A 19,534-nucleotide genomic window follows, 5' to 3' on the forward strand; every position below is an offset into this window, starting at 1 on the left:
TAAGGAGGCTTTTGCTGAGTGGATATAGTTGAAGAATTCCTCCTGTTCCAAGAATAGAAAATATAGCATGTCATTTTTGCCAGGCTTAGTGACTGACTCACTTCCTATAAATGTGCAAGTGCAAGGTAAAGCCTGCAGCAGACTTGCATTACAAACATTATATTCTTACTTTTTTTTCCTAATTCGGTGCTTTAAAAGTAAATAGGTCAGGCTTATGTGTTGGGCCAAATTGCACAAGTAATGATAAATAAACATGGTAGAAATGGATGTCAGTGTTTAAGATGATGAACTGCTCAGAGATGTTGGAGCGTGTTGACTTGGTTTTCATTTATTTGCATGTGAATGTTACTTAGGAAGCGGTGGGTTGCAGTAAGTGTATAGCCAACATGGTATCAAAAGAGGTTTTTCTTGGCAGAAAAATGCATTTTCTTATGCAAAAGGCTGCACAGTCAAATAGGTACAAGTATAGTGTATGTGAAATCCATATTCTAATTGCACCTGTTTTAGGGCACAGGGCATTTCTGCCCACCTTGAAATGTTGCTGTACATCTTAATGACTTCCAGAAGAGAGGGAGTTTCCTCTAGACTAATGTGAAACAGAATCTAGGGCCATTAATGGACAGTCACTGCTCATATGTTTCTGTTTTTCTCACAGGCTCTAACTGCAGTTTTGTTTTAGTTCTATTCCTCATTATTATCATTAACTGGTAAAAGGAAAGAACAGCGTGTCTACATATTAAAGGTCCAGTGTGTAATATTTAGGAGAATCTATTATCTATTACAGAAATGCAGTATACTATACATCTTTTCAGTGATGTATAAAGACCTTACATAATGAACAGGTATGATTTGAATACCTTAGAATGGGCCATTTCTATCTACATACACTGCGGGTTCCCTTACATGGAAGTCTCCATGTTGCGTCGCCATGTTTCTACATTGGCCCAAATGGACAAACTGCTCTACAGGTTTCATCACTATGTTGAATACGTAAGTAGTAGTAGTAGTAGTAGTAGTAGGGTTTGTTGTGAAATTTGGACAAATAGAGGACCACATATTGTTTGGCACAAGAGCTGACAGAGTGTGTTAGCCACAGTAGTTTCTCCTATGGGCTTGCAAAGGGAGCGGTGAGCTGCGACCAAGTGGGAGGCTTCCAGTCTACAATATTAAGCCGATGTGGAAGTCTTTGAAAATCCAGCAGGGGGCGACTCTTCTGGTTGCAAAAAGAAGTCCGGCCGATGAGTTTATGGTCTCAGTCGCTAGTTTCAAGTCTTCTTCAATGCAAAATTATGTTCATTTAGTAAATTATGGTCCCATTTATTTTAAAATAGACCACAAAGCAGAGTATGTTTCAGGGCAGGATTATCTATGATTGACAAGTCGTTACCATGGCAACCTGTCAATCAGGCTAGAGCCGACTCGTACCCACGGCACTGTGTAAATTTAACCAGCACCATTGAAAAAGCTTATTAGGAGTTGGCTGTTCACTTTCTCTGGTGAGTACATTTAGTTTTAAGACTGTTGTTCACTAGACGAAGTTATCAGCCCTGTTAAAATGACAGTTAACGTGAGTTACAGTTGCACCGAGCTAAGCAAGTGAGCTAGCTCCGCACACGGCCGTTAGTTCCGCCGTATCGCCACTTCCGGGCACTTCCTGATTGCAAAAACTTGACGTGGCGGCGCCCTATCGGCCAAACTCGAGGCTTCAAAACGGCAGCCCACAAACCAACGGGTGACGTCACGATGACTACATCCATTTCTTATATATGACTGAGCCATTTCTTGCAATTCGTAAGTCTCAGCACTAGATGCCACTAAAACTTACACATTGAACCTTTAATCCAAATGGGATTATTCCATACAGAATACAGCAGGTTTATGCAAATGTGCCACCTTCCACAATACAGGTTGTACAATAAGTTCATAAAGGAAAGAGATCTAATACTAGATCTAAACTAATCTAAGCAACACCAGGTTATTTTAGCATTCCTTTGCAAATGGTTGCCTACCTTGGAGTTACAGAAGCAAACTCCTTTAAGGCTACTGCTTGCACAACGCAAGACAACCGTGATTTGTCATTTGGCCTCTTCATCAGCTTACCCGTAAAGTTACTACTATTACTAAAAACATCCTGCAATGAGGAAACTGCCTGACTTTGTTATATACAGCTAAAAATTTAACCCTTTGGCATGGTCCAAAATGTGCCAAGCACATCACCAGCTTGTAGGCGGTTTCTTCATTGCCTTCAGTGAAAAAGCTGTCATTGATGGTGCAGAGAAAAGTTATTGTTCCCTAAGGGGCAGAGTCTCTGTCTCAGCTTCCAGTGGGAAGTCAAAATGATGGCAGCAGAATCTCAGGGGGCCATCCCTCCTCTGGACATAATTTACCATCACGCATTTATTTGCGCTGTTAATCAAACACTCACATTAATACAGTCCATCCTCACAAAAACACATGAACACAGAGTAAAGAGGATCTCCCTCTCTATTTCCTTGGACACCTCTCTCTGCACAAACAATGACTACTGAGATTGGCACAGCAGGCGGTTGACAGTGATGAGATGTGTGAGGAAATGTGTATTCCTGTGTGTGTCAGCAATGATGCACTTCCATAAGTAACAAAGCCTCATATCTGTAACCTAAGATTTCAGATTTGATTCTGCAATGATTAAGAGGTGAGAACAGACACAGACGCATGGACAAATGCACATACAGCAATGGTTCATCCTTGAAAATGCAAACTCAGAATGAACACAGATGGCATCTCCGGAGGAATACTGCAACAGTGTTTCAGATCCACATCAGGCAACGCAGTCAAAGTAGACCCTCAAATCAAGAGTGCCACCAATGTACTGAAAAATTATGTTTTGTAGAAATAATAAAAAAAGATTGACTAACAACCCACTTCTGCCCCCATAAATGATAACATAGTGTTTGCATGAGCTGCTGCCATAAACAAATGCTAAACAAAAGTAGGTATAGTATAGCTAATAGTTGTATTATTGGAAAACAAAACAAAGAAATCAAATTAATCCAAAATGGCAGTATACCACCAGCATGTCACTGATAATATGTAATAAACTACAGGACCTTTCCCACTGGTTCTGTTTCTAACATTACAAACCGCATCAAGGCATATACTGTACAACACGTCATTTTAAAAAACATTGTCATAGATCATGTAGGAGCCTGAGAGGTAGGATTACATTCAAATGATCAATTCGCTGTATGATTGGCCCTCTTACGCTGAAGACAACAATAGTTGCAGCACTAATAACATAACAATTAAAATTTGAACTTTGAACAGAACACTTTTGATTTTATCATGAGACATTTACCACAAAGGTCAACAGACATCTTGCACTTTTATTTCAGAAACTAATCACTTTCCAACAAACTGGGAGCTCTCAAAATGGGGAGGCAGTGCCAGGCGTACTCAGCTGGCTTTCTTTAAGGGTATGGAGTGCCCAATGTTTGCACAAGAAATGCTAACTATTTGCAGTAAAAGTTTACTTCAATGACTTAGAAAGGACTATCTTAATTGCTTTACAACAAATATATCTACATCTTTTAGTGCTGTAGTGCAGATGTCTGTGAATTTGTGTGTAAGGGCTAGATGGTGCTTCCCAAAACTATAAATTTCTCAGTACACGAGAACAAAAAAAGAGTGTGAGACAGAAACAGAGAGAAAAAGAAGGAAATCAACCAGCTATACACACCAGGAGACAAAGGGTTAAACAAGACCCCATTGTATTTTCATGCATCTTCTGCTTTTGACAGATGAAAAATGTCAACTGTCCTGTTTGTATTTGGGAGTTTTTGCACTATTCATCTGCTTCATTAGTGCCTGCTGCTCCTAGCCCCTGACAGCTGCCGGCCCCCTGCTCTAAGTGCGCACACACATACACTAACACACACACAAACTGCTTTTTTTTTTTCCAGAATGTGTCGTTGCAATGGGTTAGATGATTGACTCACTCTCTGACCTCTGAGGTCCTGGTGTGTGAGTATGAGACTGTGTGTGTGTATGTATGGTTCATTGATATTCGAGAGACATGCAATGCACACGCATGCCTGCTGTCTGTCTAAGGAGTGTGAACTGCTGGTGGCAGAACACATGCACACTCTCACAAACGCACAGTCACACACATGCACACACACGTACACACACTCTCCCCTCCTTTGTTTCTCGGCTCTTCTTCAGCTGGCCAGGCTGTGCTCTCCCCAGCCCAGGAATGTAAAGCCAGCATCCCTGTCCATGTAAAAGGCCTGGATGGGGCCTTCCAGCTTAATTAACACTGATCCCGCTTGCTCTCTCCAGCTTCTCTCCCTGTACGCCAATTAAAAGGAGCTGCGAGAGGCTCCCGTCTTCTCCCTCCACCTCTCTATATCCCTGGAGGCCTTGCAGCCTGGGACCAAAGGGCTTCTCACAAGTTCTCACTTACTCATTTATTAACGCATGTACAAATATAGGCGCACGTTACATCAAAATAAACACCTAAATGTTAACACACACACACATGCAAAATAGATGCATATTCTGTATATATTCTCTCTCACACACACACACACACACACACACACACACACACACACTCTCTTGCTCATACACACAGCACAAGTCAGTAAAGCATGACTTTTTTATGTGCTCATCGGTCCTTCATCTGGTTTTATGATGATATATTAATCAAGGCAATAAGTCACAGTGTAGGGACAGTCATTAAAAATATACCTAAACCCAGTGGAGTCACCATTGCTCTACTTCAACAAACTAAAAAGGGAAGAAGGAAGTAAGAAATGGACGGATGAATTAAAAGTGTCAGATATTTCCAGTGGGTTGAACTTTTGAGGAAAACTGATAAAGAATGTGGTCTCACATGTCCCTATCTCACTGCAGTTGAGCTAAGTGTTATTATTCGAATTGTGAAATTTAAAGACATAGTTTTTTAATACACACGTATTTGCCTAGCAGTTAGATCAGAAGACAGAGACCACTCTCATGTCTGTCTATTAAATATGAAGCAGCAGCCAGTAGAAAGGTAGCTCAACACAAAAACTGGAAACGGGGAAATGGCTAACCTGGTTTTACCCAAAGTTAACTAAATCTGCCAACCAGCACCTCTAAAGCTCACTAATTAACACATTGCATCGTTTGCTTAATGTGTACAAAAACTGAAGTCTATAAAAGACAATTTGAGGTTTTATAGGAACTTTTTAGCTTCATATTTTATGGACAGATATGAAAGTGGTCTCGTGTGTCTTCAACTCTATTTCCCAAACTACAGTCAAACTAGTCCTTTAAAAAGCCTACCAACTCTAGCGTTTCAAAACATGGCCATGCAGCTGCCTCATAAAAGTACAACTGAACTGAAGGTTCTGTTTCCAAATAATATTAGTGTTTTAGGCTGAAGGCAGAGGGCTTATAGATTAGAAAGGAAGGCATGGATAACACAGGTTATGGATTAACTCGTATATAGAAAAAGACCCGACTGATATACTGATACCAGTAGGAGGAACACGTATGTTAACTCATCAAAATCTACACATACTATACCAGATAGATAAAAGCATACCAAGGCTATCCACAAGCAGCAGGCTTTGTTTGCAAAAGCCCCACTCCCATTTTCAAAAACATATAGAGAGCTCTAGCCACAGGGCCAACTCATCACATGCATACGCCAGCTGCTGAAAACCCAGCATTTTGGGGCCTCATAAAACCAACAGCAAAACAAGAGGGGAGGGAGTGGAATAAGGCAGGGGGCATGAGACATGGGCACAGTCAGAGGTATGGATGGCTGAGCTCCTACAGGAAGGAGACACATTCCAGTAAAGCTTTTCAAGCTATTCTCCCCCTCTGCTAACCTTTATACAAAACACAACAACCACAAAACATCCGTACGAGCTGGAGACCTACAGTATGCAGAAAATGCATCTCTTTTACGCGGGACACACAGAGAAACAGGGTGAGAGAGTTACTAATGCATATATGAGGCGGTTTTGACTGAGAGCAGAGAGCGCTAGGAGACCACAATCTCAAAGACTACCGCGTGACCAAACCTCCTCCTTACTTTCATGGTCACCCTGGGAGACAACCCCGGCGACTGTTTACCACAGCGTAGGGGTTTTGGATGAGGGGCACAGGGCACGGCTGGGTGATGTTATTAGGTTGGACACAAGGAGAAAGGGATCAAACAGAATGGGAGATAAAGATAGACGCAGATACAATGACCAGGTATCGACAAAAGGACCCTTCAGACCCTAATCCAACCCCCGGGCGCGAGAACGAAAAAGGCAGGCTCTCTCAAATGGAGCCGTTTCACACACCAGCAACCAAACTCCCTGGGATACAGACACACGCACACACACACACACACACACGCACTCACACACTCACGGATGGATGCACACACAAAAACAATACACTAGCACAATCTTCAGCGCCTACTGTACGTTCGGAGTGAAATCAATGAATACCAAAGGGATCAGGCGTGGATGTGAATTCCTTATGCCTGAAGGTTAAGTGAGGAAAAGGGAGGCATACGGAGGGAAACATAGCAGAAGGGAGGAGAATAGAGCAAAGAAGAATGGAGGAGAGAGTTTCAGAGAGAAGGAGGTACGTTTCCTGACACTGAATGCACTGTGGAGCCCTCTTGCCAAGAAGAGTGGAAAGCAAGGGTCTGCTCTTCAAAGAGAATATGCATGGCGTGATGAGCGCTGCTCTGGTAACAATAAGGTTGTAAAATCTTTATCTCCACAGGCTCCTTGCATGGCTCACCTTGACCTGATGGCTGGAGTTCTGTCTTTGCTCTTGTACCTACAGTACTTCTGAATGAACACCCCCCATCTATCGCTTCTCTCCAGTAATCTATAACCCTACTCTCGCTATTTGTTATTTTCCCCTTCCACTTCTTCCCCTCTGCTCTCTCTCTCTCAAACCTTCTATCTCCTCTTTCTTTTCATTCTCTCTGAGGACATCTACAGACTTCTCTAGCTTCCTATATTGTTCCTATATAGATTCCGATTCCTATATAGAAACTTTTTCACCTTACATCTTTATTCCCTGCCTTCTGACCTCCTTAGGGAGCAACAAGTCTCTCACTGTTTTTTTTTTAACTTTTGCTCTCTAGCTCTCCCCTTCCATCTCTTCCCCTGGTCTCCATCTTGCTTTCTCAGTGTTTATTTCAGACCGTGACCCCTAGCAGTTGTCCTAAGGGTGAAAGTCATAAAAGATCACTGGACTGTGCCCCATCTGATTCTGTGAAACAATCAATGCTCAGGCTGCAAATGCAGTTCTATGACAATTTCAAAATGCACAGCTTCCCCAACAACATACTGAAAAATATGAGGAATGCAAGTTACACCATGGACAGAATCTTTAACTACAATTAAACAAAGCCAAATGTTTGACAATTTTGTGGGACTTTTTAAAATATTCAACATTTAAGCATTGAGAGATTGTATAAAAGTTTGAAAGTAGTGTCCAGTGTGTTTGGTGGGCTCTGTTTTCTATTATAGCCCTCTCTCTCTCCTTAAATTTCTTGTCTGTCTCTACTTTTGATGTAAAATAAAGGCAAAAACGGTAGGGTTACACAATCATGATACCTGCTAAAATGTTACAGAAATAATATAAACTACTGCAATCTGTGTTTATTAACAGGAAAAGTAGCATCCTCCATGTAAAACACATATGAACAGAACACATATCAAAAGTACAAAAACAGAATGTGACCTAGATCACCCCCCACTTTCAGCCAACCACAGCCGTGAATTGCCGCAGTGCATTGTGGGGGATTAATTAGCATGAAGGACTGTGGTCTCTGAGCAACCATGACCCGCAAGCTGAGCTAAAACTTCTTCCTCACGCGTTCACCACCTCTATGTCTTAGGCGCTGTGGAGAAGGTGTAGTCACTGGTGCGTTGAAATGCAGCCCAAGTGATCAGCAACTCGGGGGAGTTAGGAGAGAGGAGGGGAGGAAGAAATGTGGGTGTTTCCTTGGCCGACAGTGAGTATCTGAAAATGTGTGTGTGTGTATTCAGTGCATTTGAAGGATGTCAAGGTGAAACACTGGATTGACTGCTATCATCCGTGTCTATCATTGTTCTGCTCCTCACTCTTTCCTCTTTGTTCCCTCCTCCCGGGCTTGTTTCCACTCAGTCTGGTCTACAGCAGAGCCCTGTGGTGTTTTGCTCCTGACTAATCAAACTAGTCAGTGTCACTGGGCGGCCTTATCCAAAACACATGGCCATGTCAGTTCCCTTCAATCCCCAGCTTTTCAACATTCGGCAGGTTCCCAGGCTAAAGAACTTTAACTCAAAGAGTCTTAAGGCCGCAGAGCTTAGTCAGGCCACAGAGAGAGGAGTAAAAACAGGAGGGATTACAGGTAAAGAATGTAAACATTTGAATATATTATTCCTATAACAATGTATGAATTTCTTGTTTTGCACAATATGACTTGACCGTAGTGAAGGTGAATGGAAATGCAGTACAACAATGTAGGAATGTACAGGCGGTTTATGTATATATTTTCTCACAGTACTCTATATTTGTGGGATTGAGGATGGTTTGTTTGTTTATGTGTGTGTCTGAGCCACTGTGTTCTCACGTCACTCCTACAGTCGACTGCAAGGTGACAGCGTGTGCACATATTCCCATAGCTTACCTCGTAGAGCAGGCATCCTAGCGACCAGATGTCAGATTTGAAGTTGTATCCGTTTTCATGTATCCTCTCTGGCGACATGTAGTAAGGAGTACCCACTGGAACACAGGAGGGGGAGTGGGGGAGGCAGAGAGAGAGAGAGAGAGAGAGAGAGAGGACAGAACAAGATAGACAGGAGAACAGGACAAAAAGAGTGTGAGCTTTAACATTTTGCATTGCAAACCCATGCTTCCCCCAGTTCATCAACATAACTGACACAGCTCACACAGCACCGGAAAGCAGGTCAGGAACGGAGGCGTAATCTCAAACTGTAACACATTCAGGGGATGGGATCTTCACCATATTTCAGCAAGAGAAAAGTACAGAGAGACCTTAAAGTACATTGCTTCTGTTAATTATATGAATGCTCAAGTAGGATGATATTTAATAAGGTTAGATATCATGCACACCCATAAAGCGTACCAAAAAGTTGCATACATATGGACAGCAGACATACTCGCACACACAACATATACATAAATCACTTTTGATTTCTGGGGTTCTGTAATGATCTGAAACAGTAGTCAGAGAATACGCCCAGGGAGTAGCGGTGGAGCCTTAAAAAGCTGTCCCGTTTCTGGTTCTGGTTTGGAAACTCAAGAATCCCAAATTTCCATGGCGACTGGCAGAGCTCCAGTGAATCAGACCTTCACCCAACTGGACACAAAGAGGAACCGCAGCTCAGCATCCAATCCATAACACACTGCAGGAAGCTTTGGAGATTTGCTGTTTTCTTAGCTCAATCTGGCTGCTTTTTTCATTTGCTCTCTGTTTACTGTGATTTCCCATGTAAAAGTCTATCAAGCACATCCAGCAGAGGTTTCGTATTAATCACATATGGTTAAAGGAGGAACATTTTACCAGGCCTCTAACCTGTGCTGAGCAGCCCTCATTCCATATCCTCTCACGCAACCATGTGAATGGAGGCTTACTGGAATATGAAGATGACAGCTACACGGCATCTGCTGAGTTGGTGTACAACATCCATCAGTAGCATTGCTGCACATGACAATGTGTGTAGGCTATGCTATAGAGCAGGGGTATTCAATTAGATTTCAAAGAGGTCTAGTTAGAGAAAATTTCCTGAAGCAAAGGTCCGGAACATCAAAACGAAGAACTTGCGTTATCATTCAGTACTATAACCTATAGTTGTATCAACACATGTTTTTAGTCAACAACGGACTGTCAAATCAAATAATATTTCAGTCAGTTTTCACATCAAACTGGAGAAATAATAAATAATAACTATTCAAATAATAAATTCTAAATTTAAGTAAACTAAAGTGCCTAATTTTTAGAAAAAATTTAATAAAAAGTGTAGCTTGAAGTGATGAAGTGTAGTCTTAACCAATTTTATATATTAAACACTCAACACATCATAACAAATGAACAGCTGTAATGCCTCCTCTTCTCTTTCTTTTCCTTTACCACATTTACCACTTTCCTACTTTCTGTTGTTCAGTGAGAAACGTGAGCTCCAGCTAGCATATTGGAGATCTATGAGATATTCTGGTTTTGAACTGCCCGTGGGAGGAATGTACATGTAAAAATCTGTACATTCTTGATTAAAAGTCATGTGAAATCTCTTTTATCTTTCGTCTCCTCAATTCGGGTGTGTTTCCAAAACGTCTCTGGTGAATCTCGCGGACTCGACTCGCAAGCCTCGGTATGCACAGATTTGATTGGCTGAGCAGCGTCACATGAGACGATTGGAGCACATGCGATTAGTCTGTGAGTTTCCTGGTCCTCTAAACCAGTACAGTAAATGCTAGAAAAGCTGCGCCGGTTAAAATAGAAACGCTCCATCACGAGGTAGTAAGTCTCAATAATAAATGGGCTGTAGGTCGGCGGTCCAGAGAGGACGGCGGCTGGGTCCGGATCCGGACCGCGGTCCGCCTATTAGTGACCTCTGCTATAGAGCTTGTGCTTTACATGTCAAAATAACCAACATCTTCTTGCATTCTACTCTGGATGAATACTTCTTAATAACCTGAAAACTGATTTGTTAAGATGAAATATTTGACTTGATTACTTATTAACTTCCTTATATTTCAACTGATCAGTCTGATCACAAATCATTTTTTTTTTTTACTGTTAATGACTTGAAAATCTTTTCTGCTTGTTTGAAATGTGTTCTCCCCCTAAGCCTGTGGTGTCCCACAGCATGGAGGAGTTTTTCAGGTTTTCAGTCCAATCAAACATGATACCAGCTATTTCGCTGCCTTCCTCTAGAGTTGAGGGTGTAAACATATATGAAATAAGCTTGTTTAGTAATTGGTAGAATTAAATCTTAACTAGTTGATACAACAGGCTGAAAGGAAAACTCACATATACAGCAGAGCTTTGAAAGCTTTGCTGTATATGGGAGGTTGAACAGAAAATAAGTTGATAAAACTTTTGTATGTTGCTTTGGACAAAATCCTAAATGTAAAAGCTTCTTTTATAGTTTTTTTTAAAAAGGGAAAAGTTTTTTTAACAGTCTTGGGCAAAGGGAAGGGGAAGGGAAACAAGTAGAGCAATGCAACTGAGTTTTATAGAGGATAACTGGTAGTTTACAATAGGCACAAACAGTTGAAGTGAGCTGGGTAGGTGAGAACAGCTCTCAAGTGGAAAGAACTCAAGAGAAAAGTCAGCTTGCCAGAAAATAGTAGGAAAATGCCATAACTCCATGCACTTACCAGAGCGCACACACACAGGCACACACACAAACTCTCCAGAGTCACGCTGCACATTAACAGGTCAGAGGAAACTCAACTAATATAATTGCAATTAATAAAACTATTACAGAGGGAGCTATTATATTTGAAGTCTATGGGAACTGAAATGAAAGCTAGCACTTTTAATTTTGGTGCAGATCTAATTGGGTTGAGAAAACACGCTTTTATCTTAAATGTGCGGTTTTGAATAATGAAGTGTTACCTGTCATTCCAAAAATAATCAGCATCTGCACAGGCAGTGGAGAAGCAAGAGAGAGCAAGAGGAAGAATAAACAGCGGACTGGGGATGCTGTTTTAATTGGTCATCAGGTTGGTACTGTGCTTTGTGTGTGTGTCTACGTGCATGTGTATGTGTGTGTGAGCTGCGAGGTCTCATAGTGTGGTCTGAACAAGCTCCCCTAACATTCATTATTAGTTGATTAAAAAGAATCAGCCTCTCTTATGCTAATAGTTGCATTAAAAAAGGCAGCAGATATGGGCATAGACTCCTTCAGCATGCTAAATTAAGGGCACATTACTTATTCATGCAAATAAATTGAAAGTCATGTTCGGATTGATTTTCATTATTGTGAATGGCTGACAACACTGTATTCCCTGCGAAACAGGGTAATCACTGTTTTATAGAAGGTAAGATGCCATCAAGTATAAGGAACCTCACACTTCTAACCAATTGCTGAAAGTAATGTTAAATAAACCAACGTTGGTGTTCTTCTATTGATTTGCACAGACTTACTGCAATTTCCTTATCAACAATTTAAACCCAAAGATTTTATAGGACCATTTAAACACTGAAGTATTTCATAAAGGGCTCCCAGTAATGGTGTAGGCCTTCTCTAATCTCTCTATTACCAGTTTTACATTTCTGTACTTCAAACAGCAAGCAAGATACTGCTAGAATCTCAAAGGCTATGATTGAATTTCTCATTCAGACCCAGGTCAGGAGTTTTGGAAATCTCTGCTCTATTATGTACTGTTTTAACAAATAAGGGTTAAAGTTGCAGGTAGCAGCACAGCCATAACGGACTTAATCTCAGAATCAGAAGGCGTTCTCTGGATTTACTTATATTCATGTTATATTTTTCTTGGTTTTCTACATGTCCTGCTGAGCCCTCACCCCCCATTTGGCTCTCCTCCTGCCCCTCTCGGTTTCACAACTGGCTTGCTTGTCTTTATAAGATAACTGAGTCTTTATATATACACACACACACATGTTGAAATTGTCGTAATTATTTCAAACATCAGCCTCCCCAAAGTCGTTCTGCTTCCATCTTGTTCTTTCCCCCAGAACTCATTGTTAACACCTCTCTCATTACAGGTGTTAATTGCAGGTATAATATAGTACGTATTACTGCCAAGTGGCTAGTCTCTCATTTCTCTAATGATTGCATCAGCTTTCCTGTTACTACCGTTCTTTTGTTCTTTATCTCTTTAATCCAACTCTTGCCATAACCCTATGTACCCATCCTTAGCACTGAAAAGCAGAGTGTGTGTAGTGGTGTCTTTTGCACGCCTGTGTGTACTCTTGTCAGTCTCATGTCCCAGAAAGTAGATGTATATGTGTCACTGAGTGTGTGTCTGTTGGTGTGCATGTATGCTGTAAATCTATGTGAATGTGCGCGATTATCTGCCCCTGAATGTGTGTGTGTGCGCATGCATTCAAGCCCATATGGATTAGGACATGCACATGCATCCCTGTGCATACATACATCTATATAGGAGACAAAGAGTCTATGTGTCTCTATAGTGTGTGCAAGAGTGTGTAAGAGACAAAAAAAACTGTGTGTGTGTCTGTGTGTGTGTGTGTGTCTGTGTCTGTGTGTGTGTGACTGCAGGCTGCTGAGCGGCTGAGTTGAAAGCCTGGAAGCTGACAGGCTGTATGCCTGGACCTCCATCTCATCTCCACCACCCTGCTCTACTGTTCAGCTGGGTGGCTGGGCTCATTACAGACCCACGCTGGCACGCGACTGCATGCATGCACACACAGCTCTTCCTCACATTCTTTCTTTCCATCCCTCTCTCTCACTTTACTTTTTTCCTTCCTTTTTTTCTGTCACATTGTCATATTCGCTCCTCTTTCTTTCTCTCGCTCCTTCTAACTTTTTCTTTCTCAGCTTTTCTTTTTTTTCCTGTGTCATTGTCACATTCTCTTCTCTCGCACCCGACACATTCTACCCTTCTTTTTCTGTTTCTTTGTCACCTGTTCTTCTAATTCTTATGCTCCTTTCTTTTTATGACATATTGCTTTCTCCCCCCTCTCTGACTCTTCACTCTCTCTCACTGTGTGTGCTGTCTTTCATTCTTTAACTCTAGTTTTCTTACACCTTCTCTCTACACCCCCAACCTTTGTTTTTCTCTCCAACTAAAAGTCAAAGTACCAGAGGGAAGGACAGAGAGAAGGAGAAATGCCGACAAGTAAGACAGAGAAACAGTAGCAAGAGAGAAGGTCACACAACTGCATATAAAATGTATCATTACAAAATCACATAATTCGCACAAGTTTATTTGGGGTGAGTTACTGTATCTCAGGGTCAGTGTAAGCTGTTCTAAATCAATGCATCTATTTAAAAAAAATACACATGGCCGCGCATTTACTCTGCACTGGAAGAAATTTTGCACTGTGATATGTGTAGTTTCACGATAATTAAAAAAGCAGTCTTGATTGCTTCAGATTGATGATAAGAGCATTCCAGTTGACCCCTTTGCTTATGGGGCTGCCTGTCCCCTGTCAGCCTAAAGAGGGTGCTGTGGACTCAACATTTAATGAGCAATCACAGACGCTTTCAGCCGGCTCTGCTGGCACTGCAGGCTGCTTAGTTGATAGGGCTTCTGTTGAGTTGATCATGTGATTCACACTTTCTCAAAAGCAGGGCTGCTGCTGTACAGGGGCTGAGAATAGCATGCTGTTTGTGGTAATAACAGTTTGACATAAGGAAGTGAGACAGTGCAAATGATAGCGTTTATATTTGTCTGTAGAATTCATTTTTCTACTTTTTCCATCATAAAGCAGCTCAAATTGCAGAGGCACAGCACCTTCAAGTACCTCTATAGGCTTGAAACCAGTTTAACCATCTCAAATACAATTTACTGTGTAATATTGGACATTGAACTGTCAATGTCAGTAATAAAGAGAGTCATTTAAATATTACTAACACAAAATAACCACACAATTCCGCTATCCGGAAACATATTTTTGTTAGCCTTAAAAAGTAGTCAGTGACTGAGGAGAGCACATAAATATAGAAAACTGTGCTTGTTTGGTGGGATTTTTCACTGAATTTGCTGTTATTAAAGGACAATCTTCAGGATGCCCTATCCTCATTTCTCAAGACATGGTGGTGGTTTAAAATTGTGCCTTGAACAGAACAGCAGAATACATAATTTTCTGATACTGATTTGATGATTTCTTGAAAGCTTTTAGTATTTTTATGGACTCATCTCTAACATGTTCAGTTCATTACAATATATCCATGACGCCCGGTCTTTTACTAGACTTTGCAGCGTTATGCACTGTGATGTTAAGCAACATAAAAAGGTGCAGGAATGGAGAGACTTTAACAATAGGGCACAGTGATGAGGGCTGGTAGGAACAGGTTGTTAACAAATTGTTAATAGGTATGCATGTGTTTTAAACACTAGGACACCCTTGAACTGAGGTAGATGTGTATGTATGTTGAGTCTCTGTGTGTATTTGTGTTAAACCCCATGTCTCCTGTAAAGTGAGACAAGCTACAGGCTTTCAATGACAGGTCAAAGCTTGAAGCTTGGTTCAAACATCTATGTCTATTCCTGTGGAAATCAATAATCACTTAAATGTTGTTTCACTCTCTTCTTAAAGTTACAGGCTTATCCTGAAGATTTACAGTACGAGGCCCAGAGTCATTAAACACCTTATGTGTTAAAGAATGCATTTAAACATGTGGTACCGTTCTGTTTGTCACTTTGTACAGTCTCAGATTTAGCACACTTATTTTTTTGGGTTAAGTCTTAAACTAAGCCAAATGGAGGAGTCTTAATCATTGTGGCAATTCTTTGGATACATTTCTCACTTCTTTGAACAAAAAATATGTTATATGATTTCATTTCCCACAAGTGACAAACACACCCATCAAATCCGACAATAACCGCGGTTGTAAAGTTGGCTGGCTTGTTTTATGGCACACAGTCACAATCAGAGCTGTGTGTCGAAGGCCTCTGCCCAGCATTCATCTGTGTTAGGTTTAAAGGTCAAGGCAACAGGAAGTAGCTAAGTGGCCTATGAAGGTGGTGGGCACAGCCTTGGCCAAGGAGCATAGCTAAATGACACATGGCTCTTGGCTCACCGTGCCTAATGAAACACATCCAACACTGGGTGATTACTGGGGGCCACTGTGTCTAAGTGTGCATTTGTGTGTTCACAAGTGTGTGTGTGTTTGTGTGTATATCCACATATATATAGACAGTTGTAAATTACCTAGTGAGTGAGCAGCGGTTGTTTTGGAGCTGAAGAATCGTCCCAGTCCCAAGTCTCCTAGTTTCACTACCCCTGTAGCTGTGATGAAGACATTGGCTGGCTTGATGTCTGGAGAAGAATGAGTTGAAGAGATAAGAAGAGATATAGTGGTTGGTTGCATGCAAAAATCAAGCTGACTGTTTAAATCGCCAATATGAATGTTACATTATTGACAGAAAATGTGATGGGCAGCAATGCTTACGGTGTGGAGACATGATCATATAGAAAAAAAAGTGAATGTGCACTGTGATAGAGTGGACATGATATTATTGAAAATATTAATTTCCATTAGTGTGGGTGTCAGCAAACCATTTCTGATGCTTTTTCTAAGGTAATGTTAATGTGTTCCGCATCAGCCTTTGAAATTTACTTCTCCAATATAACTGTAAGCGGCTTTTGAATAGGCGGTCTCTGCTAAGTGGTCATTAAAGCCCAGAGCTCAGGGTTCATTAGTGTCCCTGTGCCCTAATCAGAGTCAGTCCAACGGAAGTATACCACCTGTAGTTGAGTGTGTGTGTGTGTGCACGGTTGTGTGTGCACCTATGCAGCAGCCTATGCACATGAATCCAGGACCTGATTTGACTGGGCCCTACTGAAAGCATGTGTGCCCATAAACACTGTTCTCTGGTCTATGCGTTGTTTAACACCTACACTTAAGCCTTCTGTCGTATGCAACAAGGTCGTTCACACTGAAGAAAATTCACTGACTTTATGTTCCGTTTTTCAGGACTTAAGGGGTCCATACTAGACGTTTTATTCTGTTAACTTGACACAGTAAAGTAGCAGTACATAGCAACTTAAGATTATTTCCTCAAATTCCAGACATATATTGGTTGCAGTTCAATTTTGTATGCTATTAAACATTCATAATTAAAATAACATAAAAACAACACACCTCACTACTGGTGTGTGGTAATGCAGCTGCAAGCAAAGACTGTTTTGGTTATTCGTCCCGTATTTGGTCCATTCAGGACCATATGTTATGTCATCTGAGGTTTAAGAGACTTTGTTAAGGCCAAGCATCCACTAGATAGCTTCCCCTCCACCCAACACACACACCATAATGAAAAACATGATACCAAGAAAAGCAAGCTAGATAATATGAAAGTGTTTAAATGTGAAAAGAATGTGTTTTCAAGGGCTAATGTCAGAGTTTGTAATTGGTCCTATGCTTTGAGACTTTATTCACATAATTAATCGTATCTTTTTGTGGTTTACTCAAATGTCATGCTCTGGAAAAGTAACTACTTGTTTGATTCTATTGCTTTTCTTGTTAATATGTCACATTAACAGGAGGTGGAAAAGATATGTGAGCAGTTGCAGCATGTCTATAAGTCTCTATTGGTACTCTTCCATTAGTACAACTTTTTCAAAACATTCATGGTGGCTCAGACTTGTCCAGATTGAATAGAATCTATTGATTATCTTATTATAATGAACGAATGAGTCAAATATATGTGTGAGTGTATGTTTATGTACAGTATGTCTGTGTGTGCACATCATCGCTACCTCTGTGCATGACTCTCCGGGAGTGCATATGTTCAAGCGCACTGCAGAGCTGGACAAAGTACTTCCACACTGTTCTCTCAGGGATAAGCCTCCTCTGCTTCTTAAAGTGCTGTAAAGTAAATGCGAGCAAACACGCACAGACACACAAACACACACACAAAAAGAAACATCCAAATTAGAAAATCAAAGCAACATTAGCATACCTGAAAGAGGGAACAAATAAAATATTTTAATAGGGATGGGAAAGGATGCATTTTAAGATGGTAGCAATGTGTTTATGTGAATGTGTTTATACAGCATCCATCTCCAGCCTCAGTCTCTAGTTCTGACTCCACTGTTAATGGAACCCAGACCACTCTCCTCTTGGTCTGTCCCTTGCCTAACCAAGCCCCGTCTCATTTTCTATCTGGCCTACAATGGAAAGCATATGCATTCTTAGGAACAGAGAATATATCTGTGGTACCTTCCAAAACTCTCCCATCTGGCACACAGCTCTTTTGTTACGTACAGATTTCAGTGGCACAGTGGTTCCAGTCATTTTTACTAGATTTTTTTTTTTGGGGGGGGGGCGAGTGAGTCGTTCTGGATCATCAGAGTGTGGTCCATATCCACAAAAGCCACAATGATGACAGAGCTTCAGTTTAGGCATAATGGCTTATTGATCCATAGTGACAACAGTCAACAAGTGATCATAATAACTCCTCCTCCAACAGCAGACTAAGGAGATGTAAGAAGTCTGGCTATGGGGTGTCTTCATGGTTCCATTTGCAAGTAAGAAAAACCTGGACACCTGGTACCTGGAAACCTGGTTAGCCAGCTTGAACGGAAGTCCTGCACATGACAATTACTATGTAAGCATTTAGCAGATACTGTTACTTTGAAAAACATAGCAACAGCACAATGAGTGATTTCCAGGTCATCTACAGGGAAGTAACTACATTAAAACATTAACTGAGTAAAGAAGGAACATCCCTGACCATATCTTGTCTTCTTGACACACACGTATGTTTGTACTATATGCACGTACATTTTGCATACCACCTGAACGTTCATATTTATGCATCGGTATCATAATCGGCTTACAGTCTATTAGAAGTACCTGTCTAAACTGATTGTGCATCAGCCACAAACTCTGACAATATAAAAACAGAGTAACCTGTAGTCTCTAGTGAGGTTAGAGGTCAAGGAGGAGAAAGGACAGGACTGTTAAAATTACTGGCCCATAGCCCTACTAAACAATGTGAGAGAGAGCAAGAGAGGCAGAATCAGGGAAAAAAACTTAGATGGATGGCGAGACAGCAAATAGTCGAACAATGGAAGGAAGTAATGGAAAGGTTGTAGGTGATAGGAAGAGATACAGAAAATGGAGAGAATGGTTTGAGTGAAAAAGAGGGATAGCGAAAGATAGATGGAAAGAGGGAGGGATAGACCTTGGCCTACATCCAAACAAAGCCTTAGTTGAGAAGCCATTCTTCCCTTGCCCTCCCATTTCCATATCAGAGGACTGTTTGATGTCAATGGGGGAGCTCATAGACACCCACCAACACCACCACCACCCTCTTCTCTGCCTTTAACAGCAAACACTGCACATGCAATATTCTGTAAGTGCATGCAAATCAAGGACCATTTGATTTCATTTGAATTCTGAGATGGTCAGAGAGAGAGAGTGTAATAGAGAATGAGGGAGGGAGAGAAAAGGAGAAGAGAGCAGAGTAGAGGACGAGAAATCAAAAAGAATAAAAAATGTTAAATTTCTGCATGGGGGGTTCTGTTTTACATATGGCACAGTGTACGGATGTGTTTACGTCACATTATGGCCCTGAAGGGGGGGTTAATCCATGGCACGCACCTCTGGACTGCCACTGTTACATTAAAAAACAAATCCTTTAGAACGGTGCAGGAGACAAATGGTGCAGAGGAGAGGCGTGTACTTGCGTGTATGACTGTATGTTGTCAGCAGCCATAAGGATGCAGCCTGAATGCTCCCAGCATCCTTTGTAGCTTAGCTAAGATAGTAGTGATGCTCTGTTGTCTTACCTCTTCAGGGTGCTTTGTAACGTGCATATCTGAACAAGTGTGTGTGTGTGTGTGTGTGTGTGTGTGTGTGTGTGTGTGTGTGTGTGT

General features: G+C 41.3%; 1 protein-coding gene across 3 annotated transcripts in view; it reads right to left on the reverse strand.

Moving 5' to 3' along the window:
- nek7 (NIMA-related kinase 7) overlaps window positions 1-19,534 on the reverse strand; it is a 70,882-nt gene that overhangs the window by 9,364 nt on the left and 41,984 nt on the right. For all 3 annotated transcript variants that reach the window (XM_046050798.1, XM_046050799.1, XM_046050800.1), the window contains 3 exons: window positions 17,411-17,519; window positions 15,863-15,970; window positions 8,660-8,754 (listed from right to left, as the gene is read on the reverse strand). In XM_046050798.1, the coding sequence (XP_045906754.1) occupies window positions 8,660-8,754; window positions 15,863-15,970; window positions 17,411-17,519 (312 nt within the window). The remainder of the gene's footprint in view (window positions 1-8,659; window positions 8,755-15,862; window positions 15,971-17,410; window positions 17,520-19,534) is intronic.

The sequence above is a fragment of the Micropterus dolomieu genome, linkage group LG05 (assembly GCF_021292245.1).
Source record: "Micropterus dolomieu isolate WLL.071019.BEF.003 ecotype Adirondacks linkage group LG05, ASM2129224v1, whole genome shotgun sequence".
Lineage (NCBI taxonomy): Eukaryota > Metazoa > Chordata > Actinopteri > Centrarchiformes > Centrarchidae > Micropterus > Micropterus dolomieu.